We start from the raw sequence: 20,843 nt of genomic DNA, 5'->3' as shown, positions 1-20,843 counted from the left end.
ATTCATTTCTTTATCAAAAGAAAGACGGATTCAGCGTTTTTCTCGACAGAATATTAAAAATCTGAGGACTTGAAACTGTGTCCACCTCCGTCCCGACTTAAAGTTATATTTCATTAAATTCAGTCGCAATACACTGAAGAACTGCAGATTGATTAATGACACACCTGCGAGTTCATCTTCTGTTAGTAGCCAGTTCCTCCCTGAGCGGTGGTAGCTTTAACCCGCCTGTACTGGGCCTACTTATATCCTCATCGGATTGCTCTCTCATAAGCATTCCGGAGGAAGTCGAACCGACAACGTGTAATAGCTGAATATTAACACTTCCTCGTCGCTGGAGCATCCTCATCGGTACTTTTCTGTTCCTGTTTTTGGGAGACGAGGTTTTCGATTCCATTCTGCTTCCTCGTCTCTCCTGCTTATTTCCTTTCCTCCCCTCAGCTGTCCCACCTCTCCTCTCGTCGATGCTGGGGAACGCTACTGTCACCGGATTACTGATCAGCTCCTGTCTCTGAAGCTCCTCTAGTTCCTTTCTCTCTTGCTCCTTCTGCAGGTACTCCGACAGCATGGAATTTCTTTGGTTAAGTTCGCGTTCTTGTATCTTCAACTTGTCCATTGTGCCTTCGTGCTCCTTTTTTATACAAACCTGCAGTACTTAACCTTAAGAAACGGATACAAATCATTCAAGGAAATCATCAATACAGCTAGGCGAATTTGTAAGAATGTCCTAAGTATAACTCCTAATTTTGATATGGATTCATTTTCGAGTTAACTTTCACTTTCATTTACTCTTTATTTTGTATTTTCACTTTCGTTTTTACTTGCTCACTTACCAGGTATTTGTTCAGTCTGCGTTCCTGGTAGCCATTTTGTTTTTTGGCACAATCATCGAGTCTGTTGCTACGGTCTTTGATTCCTTTCAATTTGTAGAAACCCTGAGATGATGTCTAAAGGATAAAAAGATGCCACTTGATAATGCTCAGAGATTATAGTAATAGATAACAGTTTAACACCAAACACAATATCAGCTAATTCCTCTACTAAAATGGAGCCGGGCCAGCTCAACTGCAAACCTGCCGACAAGATAAGATTGCGTCAATCATCTTGTTTTGGACAAACTCATTCTCGACAAAAGATCAATTGAATCAGAGTTAAACTTGTTCGGAGTTGATAGCTTCGCTGTATTCTCAAAAAGAATAACAGAGAAAGTTCCAAAAAAGCTATGACATGCACTGAATTCTCATTTGATGATTTGAACTTGTAAGTTTAACTCATAGAAAAGTCTTTTCTCACCATGGTAGCAATGTGTCTCTGCTTGTAATAGTTGCTGTTAAAAGTGTGCGATCTTCGTCCGATGATCAAGAAGTATCAAAGCAAATGCGTTAGAACGATATCGACTATAATGAAGAATTTCTTTTGAATGCCCGTAGAAGCCAACTTGTTTAGATCAAAGAACGAAACTTGTCAAATAATATGCAAATCTTATAGTTACAGTTATCTCACATGAATAATGCTTAATTCTAAACATATTCTCATAAATTAAAAGTTCAATGACGATCTGCTTAACAGTGGATAGTGAGATAAAGGAAGTTTAACGTCAGCTGATCGTAATTGATGAACAGCCTGGTGTTTAACAAAGCTGCATGGCGTAACTTAGCTGAAAACGCAAACTTCAACAACGCTTCAATACATATCACAAACTTTTACATATGAACGCGGTTTTATATCAGTTGGAGTCAAACCAATTTGGTCTAGAACAAACGTCGGAGCGTTAAAATTCCGACCACTAAGGATCTGTGGGATGGTGAAAACTCGTGTTTTTGTTCACAAGCCCAGTTTTTAACTTCTCCCAAATAACGTGATGAAAGTCGTGATCATTGTCGAACAGTCTATTTCGAATCAAATATAACCGAAATCATCAACCAATGTCTATTTGAGTCACGAGTTTTTAAACCTCACACCTCAATCTATTTTTGGATCACAATCTCCATCACATACATATTTTTAACCAATCAAAACACTACAGCTAAACCCAAGAAGAAACCCACCCCCTCGAAACCGAAACTAATCGACCGTATCAAGGACAGAGTGGTAGGGTGCGCGGCGGGGAACACGACCAGCGCCTTTGTAACGGAGTGTGGTCAACTTTATATGTTCGGACTATTGGCTCAATCATTCGAATCTAGTGGTGAGTAAAAACGCCTAGCTCAATCCTCCGACTCTAGTGGTCAGGCTGAGTTTTAGACTAACGATGCAATGTGTGGTTGCTTAATTACTTGTTGAGCGTTCGACGTCAGTCGGATCAGATACAGAAAAGGTAGGTTGCGTGACGTGCGAGTTAGTGTGGTTAATGACCACCAACTTATCCGTCAGTATTCTCGATATTCGAGAATGGATTTTCAATTAGTATCGGTGATCGAAAGTTTATTCTCGATCATTGAGAAGATTTTGTTGCCATGATTCAACGAGGTTAAACTCAATCGGAAATGTCGCCTAGCAAAAAACATTTGAATAGAGTAATAACTCCTCTACATTTTGAATTGAATCCTAAAATTTGGCAAACCCAAAGCATGTGAAAATCATATAAGTTATAATTTTCCTTAAAACGTCTAAGTTGGCGAATACTGGCTCATTATTTCCAATCAAGTGGTGTTAAGGTAGAGTTTTAGAAAACACAATAGGTTTACTTGTTTTACTTGTTGATCATCCGATATCAGTCCGAGAAGATATATAAAAAAGTGGGATGCGTGACGAAAGAGTAACAATAATGGTCATTGAAAGTCTATTCTAGATTATAACGAAGATCTTATTCTGAATGATATTCATTGAGATTAAGCTAAAGTTTTGGAAGTCTGACTAGAGTGACAACCGGTAAAATCATGGATGAGTTTATGAAAAAAATCATAAAATTCGACGTTCCATCGTCATTAAAAAGTAAGGTATCAACTGAGTGTTCCCAAAGTGATATACCTATTTAGTATTTACTTATTTAAAACCCTTCAACAGTATCAGTGAGGAGCGTCTCCTGACTGAAAATAAACAATAATTGACCAATAAACTTCCAGCATTGACCAATCAAACCCAAGAATCACGTGTCAAAACAAATAAATAATAGATAAAAATAAAACCATTATTTCAGCAGGATTAGTACCACAGTTCAGTGTGGTATCAGTGAAGAGCGTGGCCCTGGGGCACAACCACGCTGCTATCCTCACCACTGCGGGAACCGTGTACACGATGGGGAGCAACACTCAAGGACAGTGCGGCAGAAACTACATCCACAACCCTGACCTTAACCCAGGTACTCTCGTAGTATAGGGTGTCCCAAAAAAGACTAGTCTTTTTTGAGAAAATTAGGAGGGTTTCTTATTGGGTAATAAGAAAACCCTCCTAATTTTCTCAGTTTTAACTCATTGGGACACCCTGTAAGTTGTGCGGGTGGTAGATGTAAGACATGTTTTTATCTGGAATCCTGTTCCATGAACATTTTGTTCTCCAGCGTTACAAACGATCCCAACATGCAGTACGTTGTTAAGACCCCAGCTAGACGTCACGTAGTGCATTACGAGATGCATTACGTGCCGTCTAGCTCGGACCAGACACTCCAACATCTCGTACTGCGGTCTGTTTGCAGTACGTGCCGTCTAGCTAGCACGTCAGACCGTGTCACGTGATGTGCAGTCCTTGAAAGTTTCTCAACTACACTTTCTGTAAATAATACTCAAAATAGTGTCCTCAGAAGAAGAGGAGAGTGACAGTGATGATGGTATGTGTGAGCCGGGGACCCATGTTTGGAGGAATATCCTCTGTATGATTTGCTTCTTCTGTGGCGAGTGTACAGGGTATGGTGCTGGGTGTTGTAGGAACGGTGAACCTGGCCGAGATCCCGGACTGTAAGTGGAATTGTTTTCCAGCTGTTTTCTTTTCCTCTCAATAAATAGAGTTAGATCTGTTGTAATTCTCACTTTCTCACTGCTTTCATTGTTATGTTTTTATGTTTCCGATTGTAGCACACACAGAAGAATAGAGCTAGAACTAATCCGATTGTTTTAATAATTCTGGCCGCAACTTTACTCTGCAGCTTTTAAACTTTGGTTTTAACAATTGTTTCGACAAACTTATATGTGACTTTATGAATTGATACCATCACTTCCATAACAAAATGCGTGATACTGTAACTGGTGCAAGCATTAGTAACTGAGTATAACGTTATCTCGCTCAGACTGGCAGGGTCTGGACTCGAAGGCGGGAGACTCGAAAGCGTGGGATTTTTTTTCAGCGCAAAAAACTAGGGTCAGGGTTAGGTCGAGACAAAATTATCATACCCTAACCCTAACAGTAACCCTAACCTTAACTCTAATCCTTACCCTTACCCTGGCTTTACCCTTACCCTTACCCTTACCCTTACCCTTACCCTTACCCTTACCCTTACCCTTACCCTTACCCTTACCCTTACCCTTACCCTTACCCTTACCCTTACCCTTACCCTTACCCTTACCCTTACCCTTACCCTTACCCTTACCCTTACCCTTACTCTTAGTCCTTACCCTTACCCTTACCCTTACCCTTACCCTTACCCTTACCCTTACCGTAACTATAATCCTAGTCCTAACCCTTACCCTTACCCTTACCCTTACCCTTACCCTTACCCTTACCCTTACCGTAACTATAATCCTAGTCCTAACCCTTACCCTTACCCTTACCCTTACCCTTACCCTTACCCTTACCCTTACCCTTACCCTTACCCTTACCCTTACCCTTACTCTTACTCTTAGTCCTTACCCTTACCCTTACCCTTACCCTTACCCTTACCGTAACTATAATCCTAGTCCTAACCCTTACCCTTACCCTTACCCTTACCCTTACTCTTACTCTTAGTCCTTACCCTTACCCTTACCCTTACCCTTACCCTTACCCTTACCCTTACCGTAACTATAATCCTAGTCCTAACCCTTACCCTTACCCTTACCCTTACCCTTACCCTTACCCTTACCCTTACCCTTACCCTTACCGTAACTATAATCCTAGTCCTAACCCTAATCTTTTGCGCCGACAATACAAGTCACACATCGTAGAGTCCGGACCCGAATGACCAAGAAGCCCAATCCAAATAAGCTCATATAGTCAATCCTACTGTAAGTTATTACCGATTACATTAATTATACCGGTCACCCACTTTTCAGAGAGTGTGGGTGCGGTGCAGGAGACTCCGGCTGTTCAATCTGTGGGTGCTGCAAGACCTGTGCCAAGGAGGCTCAACTCGTCCACAAAAAGAATGCCAAGTTCAAAGCGAAACCTGAGCCGAAACCACTGCGATTCGGTAATGATCAAGCAGAGGGTACTATGATATTATTACATTTAATTTCACTTCACCATATAATTTCACTTTACATATTTCACTTTTCACGGAAATTCATTTATAATGCATCACATCAAATTAAGTGCACTCATTCAAGAGCATAAGTTTTGGATTAATTCAAACACAAAAGCCCCTTCCCATTCACCCTTTGAAAACACAAGTAAACATTTCCCTCTGCACATTTTAAGCCCGTTCCGTCCCCTCCGTAGAATCGGAAGACGATAGTTCGAACAGTGACAATAGCTCGGCTGACGAAGACGAGGAAGAGGATACAGACGAAGATGACAAACCTGGTCGAGCTGAACGCAACAGTGGTGAGTGGAGAGATACGTGGAATGGACTGTGTTAAGTGGATCTGAGTCCATGTTGATTTTAGCTTTGTTGATCAAGGATACCTCTCCAATTTTAAAGCACTACCCTAGCATGGAAACTTGCATATTAGTAGCCCTCTAGGGCCTCTACCAAGTACTGATACTACCTGTACTAAGTATCAGCCCTCAAAGTATCAGTACAGTACAATAACAGAAAATGAGAAGATATTATCCAGAACTATCCTTCAGGTGCAGTTGAAGACAGTAAACCAGTTCACCCAGCTGAGCTGACCAAACTTCCTGCCCCCATCAAACTGCCTGATAGCTCTATGGTAGTCAAACAAGTTGCCTGTGGCATGCATCACACTGGTTAGAGTTAGATTAATTGATAAATAAATATTTAATATTGAAGTCAAATTTAGTTGACATCTTTTTATTTGACTATCGATTCAATCAATGATCTGATTGATTAAATGCCCTTTTATTCCTCGACGTTTTGTCAAATGGGCATGGGCATCAATACTTCAATAGGCTTCCACCCAGCCCAAACCCCCCCCCCCCCAGTCCCCACCCCCACAATTTATTCGAGGGTTAATTACCGTTAAAGAGTGATCATGAGTAAGTTCTCAATCACTTCAGGATTTAAATTTAAAGTATCTTAAAGCTATAAATTTAAGAAGTTCAAGAATAAATTGAATTGTCGCCGTTGCGAAATTGTAGCACAGGATAATTCAATCATTTGCATGCATGCATAAGTACAGCGTCCTATTTTTTGACTCTGCCCTCTGATTTCAATTGTTAGGTTATCAATTTGTAGAAATGAATGATTGTCGGCACCTTTGGCATTGTAATTTTATAAAAAATGTGTCGCTATTATAAATAAAAGGATTGCTGAAGGGAGGATACCGTAGTTCGTAATTTCTCAAGTAACACACAAGAGAAAGTCACTAAGTCAGATTAAAATCACATGTACAAGATGGTATCCCAACTAACAAGAAACCACCACAGTGTTGTTACTGGATACAGGAGAGGTGTACGGGTTTGGTGCCAACTCCTCAGGGCAGCTGGGTATGGGTACCCAAACCCTGGTTCCCACTCCTACTAGGATTGATAATATAGACTCCCCTGCTGATGCTGTAGCGTGTGGTTCTACTCATACTGTTGTGCTGGCTGGTAATCAGGTAATTGGAAGGGGGGTTAGGGTGATGAAGTTCAGCTGGGAGGGTGACTTATTAGATGGCCCCCAATTATCAGGGGTCCCACAGTGATCAGATAAATGGGGGCCCTCTAAGTCGTGCAGCCGTTCAACTTTGTGATTCGCCATGACCTTTTAAACATATCTCAGTGCGATAGTGACAAAATACAGATAAACTGTGAAAACACCCGCCCCAATAATGAATATTATAATCTGTTGGATGAGAATGAAACAACTGAAGAATATATTTATCAATACAACAAACACTATATACAGGATCATTGTTTATATTTAATACACAATTTGTAATTTACAGATGTAGTTTTACGAAGATTTCAAGCCTTACGTTGTGTATTTCCCTTCGTGTCCAAAAGCATTATATTTGTAATTTGTAATTTATTCACCTCCTTATTTCTCGATAGGTGTTTTCTTGTGGAAAATACATGGACGGTCAGCTCGGCAGATGTCCGTCCGACTTCTCCAAAGATTCTGTCACATCAAAAGACTCTCTCACATCGAAGGTTTTGTAAAAATTTCTACAATCGAATCTATTAAAATAATTTAGGAATTAGGTAACTGGAAAATTTGGCGACAGCATCTAGCTATATCGCTACTGATCGAGTTATGTGGTCGCGGACTGTATATTAAGCGGGAAATATGAGTACGGGGCCTTTTCACACCGGGCTGAGACCGGTAGCGCGCCCGCTGTACAAAATAAGCGCACGCTGGTGGATATAACATTATAAATTCCTAACATTGCAGTCGTGGTATTCGAACATGTGTAAAGTACCAGGGTTTGGTGGCGAGTCTGATAAGATAGTAACTTCCGTTACAGCAGTGGGTAACAGAACCTACGTCACGTGCAGAACTCCGCTTATCAAGACAGAACTTCACATGGGTAATTAGAAGTATTCCTGCATTTTTAAATGTTTTTAGATGCAAGCTCTGTATCAAAGTTCGTCTCAAAAATCCTATTTATGTATTTTGAGCTTCCAAGATAAGACGAAATGTAGAGACATATTTCTTAGTGTGCTTGTACTGTGTACGCAATGCTTCGTATCTTATTTTAATGAATACTATCTGCATTTATAGTTGGTGGATTAATTCGAGTCGATTCAAATTTAACTTTTAAATTCTAAATAGATTTATTATTTTCAGATGACGAGGTTGAGATAATAGTAGAGGATGGAAAGTTTGTACTTTGTTCTGCTACTGAAAACAATAAATTATCTTTCCTTACCTCCAACGAATCCGGACTCTGGAAGTTAGTAATAACTAATAGTATCACGAAACATGTACTACATTAAATTGAATGAATTATTTGATTTAGTATAATCAGTTATCCACTTTTTTGGTTAAAACTAAGTATGTTTTGTTTTTTTTCCTAATCTTATCTACTTTAAACTGTTTATTAGTCTGCTAGATTTTATGCTCGTCGAAAAATTGTCTGCCGTCTATAAGTCTCACTGGTATGAGGGAAGGAGTTGAATTAAATATTAAATATTATTAAATTAATTAAAATTCATGAATAGCAAAATGAATAGTGTAATAATTAAAATTATTAACGACTGTATCAGTATCTAATTATATCAGTTTTTAACACCAAAGATTACGGATACTAAAGGCTTATATTAAGTTGGATATTTACAATGTAATGCGTGAGAAGAACGTGCATAGCCTTCTCTAAATAAAACCAGGCCGGATATCTTTACGAATTTTTTAATAAATATACGATGGTCGATCTTTAAAAAAGTTCCTGGATCAAAATGATGACATACGCCATATTACCGGATTAAACTTTAAACCCATCCCTTAACAGCTCAAAAGAGACGGGCCTGAGTCGTGATCACGTGATATGTTTCGACGATATTTACAAGACAATCTGGGCTGGTAACCGTAGGTCGGGGACTCTGGCAGCTTACACTTCATATAACAGTTCCTTCACCTCCTCTCATACTAACCCGGTTAGTTAGTTTCACTTTTTTAAATGTTTATTAAATAGTTGTTAATAATAATAATTATAAAAAGTATTTTTTTTTAATTTGTTTTCCGTGATTACAGTATCATTAATAGTGTTTTTAAACTCTGTTTTAACTAATATAAGCTTAATATCTGAATAATAACAATGATTTGCATCGTGGATGACATGAATACTGTTTAGATTAAGGCCGCCAATTTCCTGCTGAGAAAGTTAAATTAAACAATGTTAAACACCAAGCCTTAATAATATTGATTAATTTCTGGACGGAAACGGTATTGCTGAAAATTTCATTACAAATGAATGCAATGTGGGTTTAAAATAAATGATGATCACGTTTTTTTCCTCTGCAGAAATTTTGATCATAATATTAAGTAATGATATGTGCTACCAGTATCATCCAGAAAAATGCAAGTCTGGGAGTAGGACCCAGAGGCAATTCTGGTGCTGCGGAGGAAATTGTTAACTTTCTGCCTTCTGGATATTTGTGGAATAACCCTCCATATCCGCAGTTGTCGATGAGGGAGAGCCTGCTACCCCACGTGAAAAGTGAAGTAAACAAGGAAGCTTTATGTTACGGTCTGATATGTCACGTGAGCAATCTAGCCAATCAGGTAGCTACTCAGGATAGTAAGCAGGGACTCAGTGCTCAGGAGGAACTTCTCTCTGTCTGCAATAGATTCCCTTGTGAGTAGAGCCCTGATTAATTGTTGAGAAACGAGGCAATAGTCCTGTTAGAGACGTGTTATCACACTTATATTTATATAACGAGATGTAAACATAATTTGACAATCTTCTCATTCCAGCGTTCGGTGGTGGTTGGGGTTACTCCCAGAAAAGTGTAGACGCTATTCTCATGACAACTGATACTGACATTCTCCTCAGTGGTTTAGGTATGTATCCTTCCTCAAATTCATCTTGTAACTATCCAGAATTTCATATTACTATATCATTATCACGTCGTCGCAGGAAAACACCGGGAATGCTTTAGCATGGGTTATGGTTGATGTTTCCATTTATAATTATTCACACCATACGCACGTGTTGGAGAGTTAGTATTGTATCCTGAAACGCTTAGTCTAGGATTTATCGTAACAGTTAAATGATCTATAGGTTTGTATGGAGGTCGAGGTAACTACACAGCCAAGCTCAAGATATTCGATATCGGATACGGAGGTCCGGAACCGGACGATGGTGACCTCATATTTGAGATGCCCAGCTATAACTTCACTTGCAAACCCAAGTAGGGCCAGGGGATATTTTTTATGAATTTCAGGAATTGAAAGGAATTTTTAAAGTTTTTTGACACACTTGGGACGCCCATAAAACCCTTAAGTTAACGTGATTGTGCTTTTTACCTAGAGACTATACACTATACAGCTTTCTAGTTACACGCATGCTGTATTGGACATTGGTAATATTACGACTTTCGGTTTGATTTTTCACTGTATCTAACAAACCTTTCTACCATTTTCTGACCACGCAGGTCGACACACACCGTATGCTTTGATGACGCGGTCAATATAGTTGCTGGAAACTGGTACAGAATCACCGCTAAGGTTAGAATTATATCAACATGTTGACTTGTTAACTTTAAGTGGTGAAATGCTGCTACTCAGTACCGATTAAATGCAGTTTGACCTGATTTGAGCTTTAAAAGCTTGACGAGCTTTACCTAAATGCATATTGAGATTCAACCCAAACTCAGCACGAACCCCTAATTGAATCTATTTACCACTTAATTTAATTCCTGTTCAATTTAATTTAATTTATTTAATAAAATTAACTCTATCCTCCCTCAGGTAGAGGGACCCTCCTCGGACTGTGGTAACAGCGGTAAACGTGAGGTAGTAGCAGACGGAGTAAAGTTCACCTTCAGATCCAGCAAAAGGAGCAACAATGGAACTGATTCCGGGAGTGGCCAAATTCCTCAGTTCCTATTCAGACGGTTAGTTCACAAATTTGAATTGTGTTGATTATTTGGTTTATTTACATGTTACAATGTAAGAAAACTAATTGGTTTGTTGATAATGCTATTACAATTTACAATGAATAAGGCTATCCGAGATTTGTACAAATCGTACGTGATTTTAAGAGCCCGGACTGCATGGCAGAGCGCAAATATCTCGTTTGTTTGGGGACCGGTTTTTGGTTTAAAAAACCGGTTTTTTTAAAAATTTGCCGAACGCTGGGCAGATTCCAGAGTGACCCGGCCACGTATCTAAACACGAAATAAAAATGCAATGCAAATGTAAATGTAATTTAGATTTTTCTTCCGTGTTCAGTATTATGTGGTACGTGTTTAATTAAGTTACCCTGGAATCAGCGCTTGATATTTCCTGAATAAAATAATACATAAAATTTGAATAGTACATACACGAATATTTTTCGATTTGACAAATTCCTCGAACCAGTGCAAGTGGTGGTAGTAAGTCATACCACAAAGAATTATTACAATTGGGCACTCAGTGACTGAGCTATTAAGGCCAACGTATGGGTACTGACTTTTGCCCCCCCCCCCCCCCCCCCCCCCATCCGTACATAAATTCAGCCACATACGAGATGGAAACTGTACTTGTTAAGATAGTTAAAATATTTAGTGTCATTCCTAACGATCAGGTGCGACACGGAAGATAGCAAGGAAATGTTTCGCAACACAAACGACATTAGCCTAGCTTGGTACCCACATACCACAAACAGGGGTGTAGGAAGCACATTATAAAAGCATAAAATCTGGGCAAGGGCCAAAAAGAACCAACTTTTTAAAATATTTAAGTCAATATTTTTCTGGAAATTTTGCAAATTAAAAATAAATTTGCCGAACGCTGAGCTGATTCCAGGGTGACCCGGCCACTTATGATCTAAACACGAAAGAAAAATGTGATGTTCAATGTGAATCTACATTTTTCTTCCGTGTTCAGTATTAATATTATGTGGTACGTGTTTAAGTTACCCTGGAATCAGCGCTTGATATTTCCTGAATAAAATAAATGACAAATTGCATTGTTCATTCTTAAAAGTTAAAACACATAGTCCATAAAATAATACATAAAATTTGAATAATACATCAGTTTAAATTGTATCTAATTCAAGGAAACCCACTTTTCATGTTGCAGTAACGTTTAAATGGCTGAAAAACCATGAAAATGTTTAAGTAATAGTAAAATAACGTGCTTGTTCCCTTTAAATAATACTTGATAAATATGCTTACAGAATATAATTATAACTCAATCCCACACGTGACATCAAATATCCTGGTCAAAGTCAGAGTGACAGTCCCAATCATGATAAGCGCAGCACCCACTATAGACAGAGCATTGACCGAGTCCCCAAACAGCACCACCTGTACGATATAACCCAGAACAGTGTCCAGGTTCTTAACCAGGGTGGCAATGGAGGCACTCTCCACCTCCAGCCCTTTCATCAAACAAGACAGCCCAATAACAGGGTGAAGAGAGGCGACCACCAGGAGTACTCGGGGTACGTAGCAAGGAGGGTTGAGGTATTCATCACCCATGGCATGGTGAAGGATGATGCCTGCAGCAATGTGGAATAACATCATGTAGAACGTGGTGACGAGGCTGCCAATTTGACCACCTAGACCTCGTTGAACTGTGAACTCGCTTGCCATGCTTATCCCTGATACCAGTGCAATGACTGGGTACCATGCTGGGAATTCGCTGGTTGTTTCTGATGGAAATATAAAGGTTGGTTTGGCCACTAATATAACCCCTGAAAATCCTACTATTGAACAGAAGAGTTGAGCGATAGTGTATTTCTCCTTTAGGAATATTCTAGAGAAAATTCCTGTCCAAAGAGGCATTGTGAAAATTAGAGCACTGGCATCACCCAAAGGGAGGTTCTGAAAGGCCCACGTCTTAGCGGTGAATGTGATCATAGTAAACATATTTCTCAATATGAAAAGTGGCAACAGCTTCCTCGGAAAAGACAGCGATAGTCCCTGGAAAGCAATGAGAGTACCGAGGAAACACGCCGCTGCTGCACTCAGGATCGCCAGGACCTCACCGGTAGGCATGTAACTGAGATACTGGAATATGACTCCCTGGCTGGTAGCAGTAATACTCGACACTGACATGTAGGCTATCCCTGACATTCTTGCGAGAATGGACTTCTTATTGGGGGCATCTTTCTCAGGGTGTTCTGTAACGTCTGTTGGCCGTGGGGTTTCCTCAGCTAAAGATATGTCATTTTGTATGGCACTAGGATTAGCAATCACAGTGTCCGCGGTATTTCGTAACTCAGCCATTTTCTGAAAACAAAAGCGTTTGTTTGATCACATTTGACAGTTTTCTTACCTCTACTTCAAATGTAATTCCCCACTCATACCGTTCAAAGTTAAAAGTGGTCTTAGACGGCAAGGTGAGCACTCTTATTTGTGGATTAGAGGCTTAACGGAAAGAACAGTTAACTATTAACCATTGAAAAAGAAGCCAAAAAAAGAAAAAAGTTCAGTACGAAAAAGGTGGATAGTCAACGTTTCAAAAATTCAAAGCCTAAAATAAATAGAATTCAAGTACTCAAGTTCGAGACGCACTCTAGTTCGACACGTACTGTAGTTCGACAAACCCTATTAAGGTTCGACTCTGTCGAACTAAAGTGCGCTACCTGGACTCAAGTTAGACACGTACTTAAGTTAGACAAGAGAACTTCGACTGTCGAACTAGAGTTTTGAAATCTCCGATATCAAGCAATGATCCTTTACGAGCAGAAACTAGAGTACGCTACCTGGACTCTAGTTCGACACGTACCAAAGTTCGACAGGGGTGATATCTGGCGAACTTAAGTTGTCGAACTATAGTGAAAATAAATTTGCCGAACGCTGAGCTGATTCCAGGGTGACCCGGCCACCTATCTAAACACGAAAGAAAAATTCAATGCATATTTAATGTAATTTACATTTTTCTTCCGTGTTCAGTATTCTGTGGTACGTGTTTAAATTACCCTGGAATCAGCGCTTGATATTTCCTGAATAAAATATATGACAAATTGCATTGTTCATTCTTAAAATACATAATCCATAAAATAATGCATAAAATTTGAATAACACATAAGTTTAAATTGTATCTAATTAAAGGACTATAGTGCGTGTCGAACTAAAGTACGTGAATCAACCACGAAACTTTCTCAGGTGCTACGTTTGAGGTATACCTTTGAGGTATTGGCCGGCAGATCAACAAAAACAGCGATAAATAAGTTTTTCAATGTAGAGTGATATTAAGAAATCAATTCAAATACATTAGTTTCACAACCAAATTACTAATATGTACACAGTAGACTGCTGTTCGGATATCTAGTAGTCAGACCGCGGTCAGACCACCTCCGCCGACCAATTTTGGCGTCCAGTCCGCCGCCTAAAAGTAACACGGTGCACATCTCTGGTACATTCATCAATGTAACCTTTGATTCGATTAGGGCAGCTTTTTTACACCATACATAAAAAAGGAAAAAGTGTAAACAAACAAAACCCCGATTTTCCGCAAACAATTGCACATAACTATAAGCGGTGGCCGCTGACCTTCCAAATCGTATGTGGTTTGAGGAGCCCGCATGGCAGAGCGCAAATATGCAGATTAAAAATGAATTTGCCGAACGCTTCCGATTCCACGTACCTAAGCACATTTTTGTCCAAAAGCATTATATTATGTAGATGATTTTGTAGAAAACAAAACTATAAAATCAATTTCGTGAACAACCTTGAGGAATTCAGAAGGAGAGGTAACAAACTGGTTACAAACTGGTTACAAACTGGTAGAGGCTACAAACTGATTATAAACTGCTTTACATCTCGCCGCAAAATCTAATTAAGTTTAACTACAGTAGTCAGAGACGAAACGGAATCTCGTTAGCTTTTCGTGTTAAAAGCGATTTCTCAACGGTTATCACCTCTCTAGATGATTCTTAAAACATTTGGACACTATTGCATTTTTTTAAAAAATGCAATAGTGGCGTTTTCGGCCACACCCTTTTTCAGGGTTTTGCGGTCAGTCGAATTTTTGTATTTCAGCCCAGGAAGGTCTTAAAGACTATTCCGATACACCAAAATGTGCCTAATAGCCACATTTATATACAACTTATGAAGCAACATATACCTTAAAATGCTTCGTTTCGGAAATATGGCCGAAAAACGGTTTTTGGCTTGACGCAGTTCATAATTTCCGTGATTTTTGGCATTTCCGCCTAGGAAGGTCGTAGAGACTATTCTGATACACCAAAATGTACATAATGGCCACATTGATATACAACTTATGAAGCAACATATACCCTAAAAGGCTTATTTTCGGAAATGTGGCTGAAAAACGGATTTTTGCCGAGCGAAAAATGACAATATTCACAAATGGGCTATTGGACTGTTGTCTGTTAACTAGAAAGGTCTTAAAGACTCATGAGCAACATTTGTCACAAGATGTAAGATGACTCACTTTGTGTCCAGAAACTCCTACAAAAATTGGAGAATGATCTACTTTATTGGGCATCTCTCTTAATGGGCCAAGCCAGCAGCATATTTGTGTCTTACGAAAGGGCAATTTTTCAAAATTACGGTTTCTTAAGGTCAAAGGGTCGGCTGCTAACAGAAAATTGTTCGCAATTGCTGACTCATGCACCTCATATAGTTATACTGAAAAACGCTCACTTTAGGAGTCATCAGTAAATAAGTTTAACTACTGCATGATTTGTGAAAACTCCAACAATTAATTTTCATCGGCACCAATTTAGCCAAAATGTAATGACCAGAATTCAACTTTTGATTTATTTCCTGACTCCATGAAACCATGATATATACTAAGAATACCGGACCTAAAATAATTTGGCACTGGATCCGGGCCAGACTGTTGCTTGACCACTGACCAGTACCCCACTTTATAATTATAATTGACTCACTGCCTCGACCAATATTGGTCTGTAATCCCTGGATTGAGATCTGTTGGCTGCAGTTTAATTTAGCTCATTTACCATAATAGTAATACCGCAGTGCAGTGGTTTGGTTCGCATATATTTTCCCATCGTATGATAATGTGTGTCATTCCCTCGTTTTTTTATCAATTGGTTACTGGCTGTCTCTTTTGTTGTTACAGCTGCCTCGACATCTTATCTAGGGCACTAATACATTAGTACTAGAACATTAGAACTGTAATTCTAGAACTTCAGATTAAGATTTCTTGGTCGAATGGCAGAGTTCGAGATTCGACTCTAAAACTTTCAGTTTAGGAGTGATTAGTAGATAACAACTGCATGGTATGGGAAAAATCCAACTAGTCAAGGATCATGCTGAATCAAAGTGTTCCTCGACTTGAACTTAAGTCTTGTAACCTACTGGAGTTTGGGCCACTGAACCGAATACGACCTGATATTAATTTTAGGATGTCGGGAAATTCATTAAGATTTTTATTCTTTGGTTTTTCAATTGTGCTACGAATCCGAGTTTGAGTTGATAACACCGAATTTCCTGTTTGACTCTATATTTAAGAGGAACCAAGGCTTACTGCTTAGGTTCCTCTTTTTGGCTCTGAGATCCAACTTTAAGATCGGACTTCGGAGATCCTCGCGTCGGAAATAATGTAAGTGTAACATCAGTACCGGAGATCAGACTTTTTTGCTTGATATTGGACCTTTAAATCTAATTATATATTCGAAACAGGACGGGAATTAAACAGGAATTAAATTAAACAGGAATTAAACATGCACGGGATGTAACCAAGGTTAAGTGAGATGAGATATACCAGCTTTCGGGGTTACAAAACCCCATGAAAGGAAGGCATAGCATCCTAAATCCTCAAGCTATCCTCACGTTGACCATCTAGGTCCAGACTCCAGCCTCTCATTAAAAACCAGCTATTAGGCCCGAGATCCGTAGTGTCCCGTAAGTAAGAGATCGTTCAGATTTTGATCCCCTCCCCGCTCTAAAGTCCACTTTACCCAAAGCTGGAAAAATTTCACATGTGAAACCTCAATAGCTAAATCAGCATCTCGAGACCTTCTATTATACAGGGTGGGCCAAAAGTCAGTACCCATACGTTGGGTCTTATACCTCCGCCGTGTTTTATATTTTAGAGTTGTTGCTTTGCAGATGGCATACTGTACCTACTTGTTCGAGGATATATATATATATATAGCCCATGTCCCAGATAAGATCTTGAGGCAGCTCACAGCTATAATAATAGAAGAACTAGCCAGTCACCACTTGATTAAAAAACGAGGGAATGACACGCAATATCATTATCATACGATGGGAAAATCTATGCGACTGAAAAAAAGAATATGTGGTCATTCTGAAGTGGGAACCAAACCACTGCGGTATTATAGGAAATTAGCTAAATTTAACTGCAGCCAACAGATCTCAATCCAGGGATTACAGACCAATATTGGTCGAGGCAGCGAAATCAATCATAATTATAAAGTGGGGTACTGGTCAGCGGTCAAGCAACAGTCTGGCCCGAATCCAGTGCCGATTTATTTTAGGCCCGGTATTCTTGGTACATATATCATGGTTTCATGGCACGAATAAATAAAAAGTTTGAAGTTGAATTTTGGTTTGGCACACATTCTATTTAAATCATGGTGCCAATGAAAATTAATTGTTGGAGTTTTCACAAATCATGCAGTAGTTAATTTACTTATTTACTGATGACTCCTAAAGTGAGCGTTTTTCAGTATAACTATATGAGGTGCATGAGTCGGCAATTGCGAACAATTTGCTGTTAGCAGCCGACCCTTTGACCTTAAGAAACCGTAATTTTGAAAAATTGCCCTTTCGTAAGACACGAATATGCTGCTGGCTTGGCCCATTAAGAGAGATGCCCAATAAAGTAGATCATTCTCCAATTTTTGTAGGAGTTTCTGGACACAAAGTGAGTCATCTTACATCTTGTGACAAATGATGATCATGAGTCTTTAAGACCTTTCTAGTTAACAGTCCAATAGCCCATTTGTGAATATTGTCATTTTTCGCTCGGCAAAAATCCGTTTTTCAGCCACATTTCCGAAAATAAGCCTTTTAGGGTATATGTTGCTTCATAAGTTGTATATCAATGTGGCCATTATGTACATTTTGGTGTATCATAATAGTCTCTACGACCTTCCTAGGCGGAAATGCCAAAAATCACGGAAATTATGAACTGCGTCAAGCCAAAAACCGTTTTTCGGCCATATTTCCGAAACGAAGCATTTTAAGGTATATGTTGCTTCATAAGTTGTATATAAATGTGGCTATTAGGCACATTTTGGTGTATCGGAATAGTCTTTAAGACCTTCCTTGGCTGAAATACAAAAATTCGACTGACCGCAAAACCATGAAAAAGGGTGTGGCCGAAAACGCCACTATTGCATTTTTTTCAAAAATGCAATAGTGTCCAAATGTTTTAAGAATCATCTAGAGAGGTGATAACCGTTGAGAAATCGCTTTTAAGGGGGGGGGGCCAATGGGTATTTTTTTGTGAAACTTGATTTCGAGATAGCAATTGACCAACAAACTAAGACCAGTGACCGAACTTTTGAGGGGGTCCCGGACCCCAACCGCCAAACGGTGCGCGCATGGCAGCCACGCCCATATTTGGTCCAAATTAGGCCCAATTTAGCCAAACACCCTGAACATGCCCAAACCAAGGTTTATAGTGCTCTACTTGTAGCTAGTAGTCTCCTGAACTCGTATATGAAATTTCATCAAGATTGGACAAAAAATGACTGAGTTATGAGCCAAAAACCATATGCCCATATTTGGGCATACGCACCAAATTTGGTAGATTTCGTCCCATAAATTGGTCAAATATCAATATTTTTGAATGAAACTTACTTTATATGAAAGGTAAGCCTAAACTACATATTATCTGTAAGTTATAGCTTTATATCTGTTTAAATGTGGATACTAAGGCGAAAAAACCACAAAAAATGAACTAAATTGCCCATATCTCGGTTCGCGATATTTGCGGAATTGATCTCATTAAAATTGTAACAACTCAATCAGTTTTCAAAATTTTTGCATGAAATTTTCGGAATCGACTCGAAATCGCATTTCCACCTTATTTTAAATACGGATTTTTGATTAAGGCCTCCAAAAAAATTTGGCGGCCAAATTCTGAATTTTTGTGAGATAATTTTGGAATTTGGCCGCCAAATTTTTTTGGAGGCCTAAATCAAAAATCCGTATTTAAAATAAGGTGGAAATGCAATTTCGAGTCGATTCCGAAAATTTCATGCAAAAATTTTGAAAACTGATTGAGTTGTTACAATTTTAATGAGATCAATTCCGCAAATATCGCGAACCGAGATATGGGCAATTTAGTTCATTTTTTGTGGTTTTTTCGCCTTAGTATCCACATTTAAACAGATATAAAGCTATAACTTACAGATAATATGTAGTTTAGGCTTACCTTTCATATAAAGTAAGTTTCATTCAAAAATATTGATATTTGGCCAATTTATGGGCCGAAATCTACCAAATTTGGTGCGTATGCCCAAATATGGGCATATGGTTTTTGGCTCATAACTCTGTCATTTTTCGTCCAATCTTGATGAAATTTCATATACGAGTTCAGGAGACCACTAGCTACAAGTAGAGCACCATAAACCTTGGTTTTGGGTATGTTCAGGGTATTTGGCTAAATTGGGCCTAATTTGGACCAAATATGGGCGTGGCTGCCCTGCGCGCACCGTTTGGCGGTTGGGGTCCGGGACCCCCTCAAAAGTTCGGTCACTGGTCTTTGTTTGTTGGTCAACTACTATCTCGAAATCAAGTTTCACAAAAAAATATCCATTGGCCCCCCCCCCTTAACACGAAAAGCTAACGAGATAGCCTTTTAGAACGGTTGGGATCCGACTACAGGGGGGGGGGGGGGGGGGCCAAAGTACCCATACGTTGCGTCTTATACCACCGCCGTGTTTTGGCATACTGTACCTACTTCTCTACTTGTTCGAGGATTCCGTCACCAAAATTTGAAAATTCGATTTTTTGGGGCCACACCCAATCAACATTGAATTGCTTATACTGCTGATTGTGAAGATGTTAGAGACTCCGTTGTAACATATTGCAATAGGTCATTTAATCCGGAATAAAATCTGAAAAGATGGTGCGAAACGGATTTAAAATGACGAAGTTATCAAGCAATTTGTTTATCTCGTTAGAAAAATTGATTGGGTACTCACTACTCAGTGATTACCCAATTACGACACCGTAATTGGGCTCTCTGTAGTCTGTACGAATCCCATAATGCGGATCTATCCTCAACCCAATCACCTGATCACACGTGATGAACAAACTTATGCTTCATATCTCGGTCAGTTGAGAAGCTACAACTCTCATTTCTTCAGGATAAGGTAATTTAAATGGCCAAACACCATTCAATAAAATTTGGCTCGATCCGACTATCCAAACTATCAAATAAATGCGAAATTGAACCTTTATTTGAAACAAATGAACACGAATATTTTTCGATAATTTGACAAATTCTTTGAACCAGTGCAAGTGGTGGTAGTAACTCATACCAGAAAGAATTATTACAATTGGGCACTCAGTGACTGAGCTATTAAGGCCAACGTATGAGTACTGACTTTTGCCCCCCCCCCCGGCCCCCCCCCACCCCACCCGTACATAAATTCAGCCACATACGAGATGGAAACTGTACTTGTTAAAATAGTTAAAATATTTAGTGTCATTCCTAACGATCAGGTGCGACACGGAAGATAGCAAGGAAATTTTTCACAACACAAACGACATTAGACTAGCTTGGTGCCCACATACCACAAACAGGGGTGTAGGAAGCACATTATAAAAGCATAAAATCTGGGTAAGGGCCAAAAAGAACCAACTTTTTTTAATTATTTAAGTCAAAATTTTTCTGGAAATTACTTTTGTTCATGTTTCATGCTACCTGATCATTATGAGCCGAAAATATTTTTTCAGTTTTCGAAGTCAGCACCTACCCTTCAATATACGATTTTGGACTCGAGGGTTCCCCTTTGTAATGCAATCTCGGAAGGCAGGCCTCTCCT

The 20,843-nt window shown here is 39.2% G+C and overlaps 4 protein-coding genes across 5 annotated transcripts in view; 1 reads left to right on the top strand and 3 right to left on the bottom strand.

The window, feature by feature from the left end:
- The window catches only part of LOC134818419 (kynurenine 3-monooxygenase-like), a 927,626-nt gene that overhangs the window by 315,506 nt on the left and 591,277 nt on the right, over nucleotides 1-20,843 (bottom strand). The gene's annotated exons all lie outside the window — the stretch shown is intronic.
- LOC134819040 (E3 ubiquitin-protein ligase MYCBP2-like) overlaps nucleotides 1-20,843 on the top strand; it is a 90,447-nt gene that overhangs the window by 10,279 nt on the left and 59,325 nt on the right. The window contains exons 12-27 of the mRNA XM_063828802.1: nucleotides 2,024-2,185; nucleotides 3,137-3,298; nucleotides 3,737-3,890; nucleotides 5,181-5,335; nucleotides 5,566-5,670; nucleotides 5,917-6,036; nucleotides 6,676-6,848; nucleotides 7,285-7,383; nucleotides 7,625-7,760; nucleotides 8,021-8,126; nucleotides 8,682-8,826; nucleotides 9,353-9,527; nucleotides 9,647-9,733; nucleotides 9,954-10,083; nucleotides 10,327-10,399; nucleotides 10,643-10,788. Coding sequence (XP_063684872.1) covers nucleotides 2,024-2,185; nucleotides 3,137-3,298; nucleotides 3,737-3,890; nucleotides 5,181-5,335; nucleotides 5,566-5,670; nucleotides 5,917-6,036; nucleotides 6,676-6,848; nucleotides 7,285-7,383; nucleotides 7,625-7,760; nucleotides 8,021-8,126; nucleotides 8,682-8,826; nucleotides 9,353-9,527; nucleotides 9,647-9,733; nucleotides 9,954-10,083; nucleotides 10,327-10,399; nucleotides 10,643-10,788 — 2,128 coding nt within the window. The remainder of the gene's footprint in view (nucleotides 1-2,023; nucleotides 2,186-3,136; nucleotides 3,299-3,736; nucleotides 3,891-5,180; nucleotides 5,336-5,565; nucleotides 5,671-5,916; nucleotides 6,037-6,675; nucleotides 6,849-7,284; nucleotides 7,384-7,624; nucleotides 7,761-8,020; nucleotides 8,127-8,681; nucleotides 8,827-9,352; nucleotides 9,528-9,646; nucleotides 9,734-9,953; nucleotides 10,084-10,326; nucleotides 10,400-10,642; nucleotides 10,789-20,843) is intronic.
- LOC134819041 (uncharacterized) lies at nucleotides 80-1,466 on the bottom strand. Of its 2 annotated transcripts, none has more exons than XM_063828803.1 (3): nucleotides 1,071-1,185; nucleotides 831-932; nucleotides 80-643 (listed from the first exon to the last, which is right to left on the bottom strand). In XM_063828803.1, the coding sequence occupies exons 1-3, from the start codon at nucleotides 1,098-1,100 to the stop codon at nucleotides 173-175; spliced, it is 603 nt and encodes a 200-aa protein (XP_063684873.1). In that variant the 5' UTR covers nucleotides 1,101-1,185; the 3' UTR covers nucleotides 80-172. The 2 variants fall into 2 exon arrangements, 1 of the variants encoding a protein (XP_063684873.1); XR_010160720.1 differs by lacking the exon at nucleotides 1,071-1,185 and adding an exon at nucleotides 1,291-1,466 and having other exon boundaries at nucleotides 322-643.
- On the bottom strand, nucleotides 11,452-20,717 carry LOC134818017 (solute carrier family 35 member G1-like). Its single transcript, XM_063827424.1, is given in 3 exon segments — nucleotides 11,452-13,116; nucleotides 14,677-14,707; nucleotides 20,701-20,717. Coding segments are annotated over 3 exon segments (1,104 nt in total). The 3' UTR covers nucleotides 11,452-12,060.

This window comes from Bolinopsis microptera, chromosome 7, assembly GCF_026151205.1.
Source record: "Bolinopsis microptera isolate Bmic1 chromosome 7, MBARI_Bmic_1.0, whole genome shotgun sequence".
Taxonomy (NCBI): Eukaryota; Metazoa; Ctenophora; class Tentaculata; order Lobata; family Bolinopsidae; genus Bolinopsis; species Bolinopsis microptera.
Note: the sequence above shows the minus strand (reverse complement) of the source record. Positions and strands in the feature narration are given on the sequence as shown.

Bases quoted from the DNA above. Each gene is read 5' to 3' on its own strand.
- LOC134819041 (XM_063828803.1), bottom strand. From the start codon at position 1,100: ATGATTGACGCAATCTTATCTTGTCGGCAG. The intron at 933-1,070 runs GTTTGCAGTTGA...ACATCATCTCAG, and splicing joins CAATCTTATCTTGTCGGCAG to GGTTTCTACAAATTGAAAGG. The intron at 644-830 runs GTAAGTGAGCAA...TAAGTACTGCAG, and splicing joins GCAGACTGAACAAATACCTG to GTTTGTATAAAAAAGGAGCA.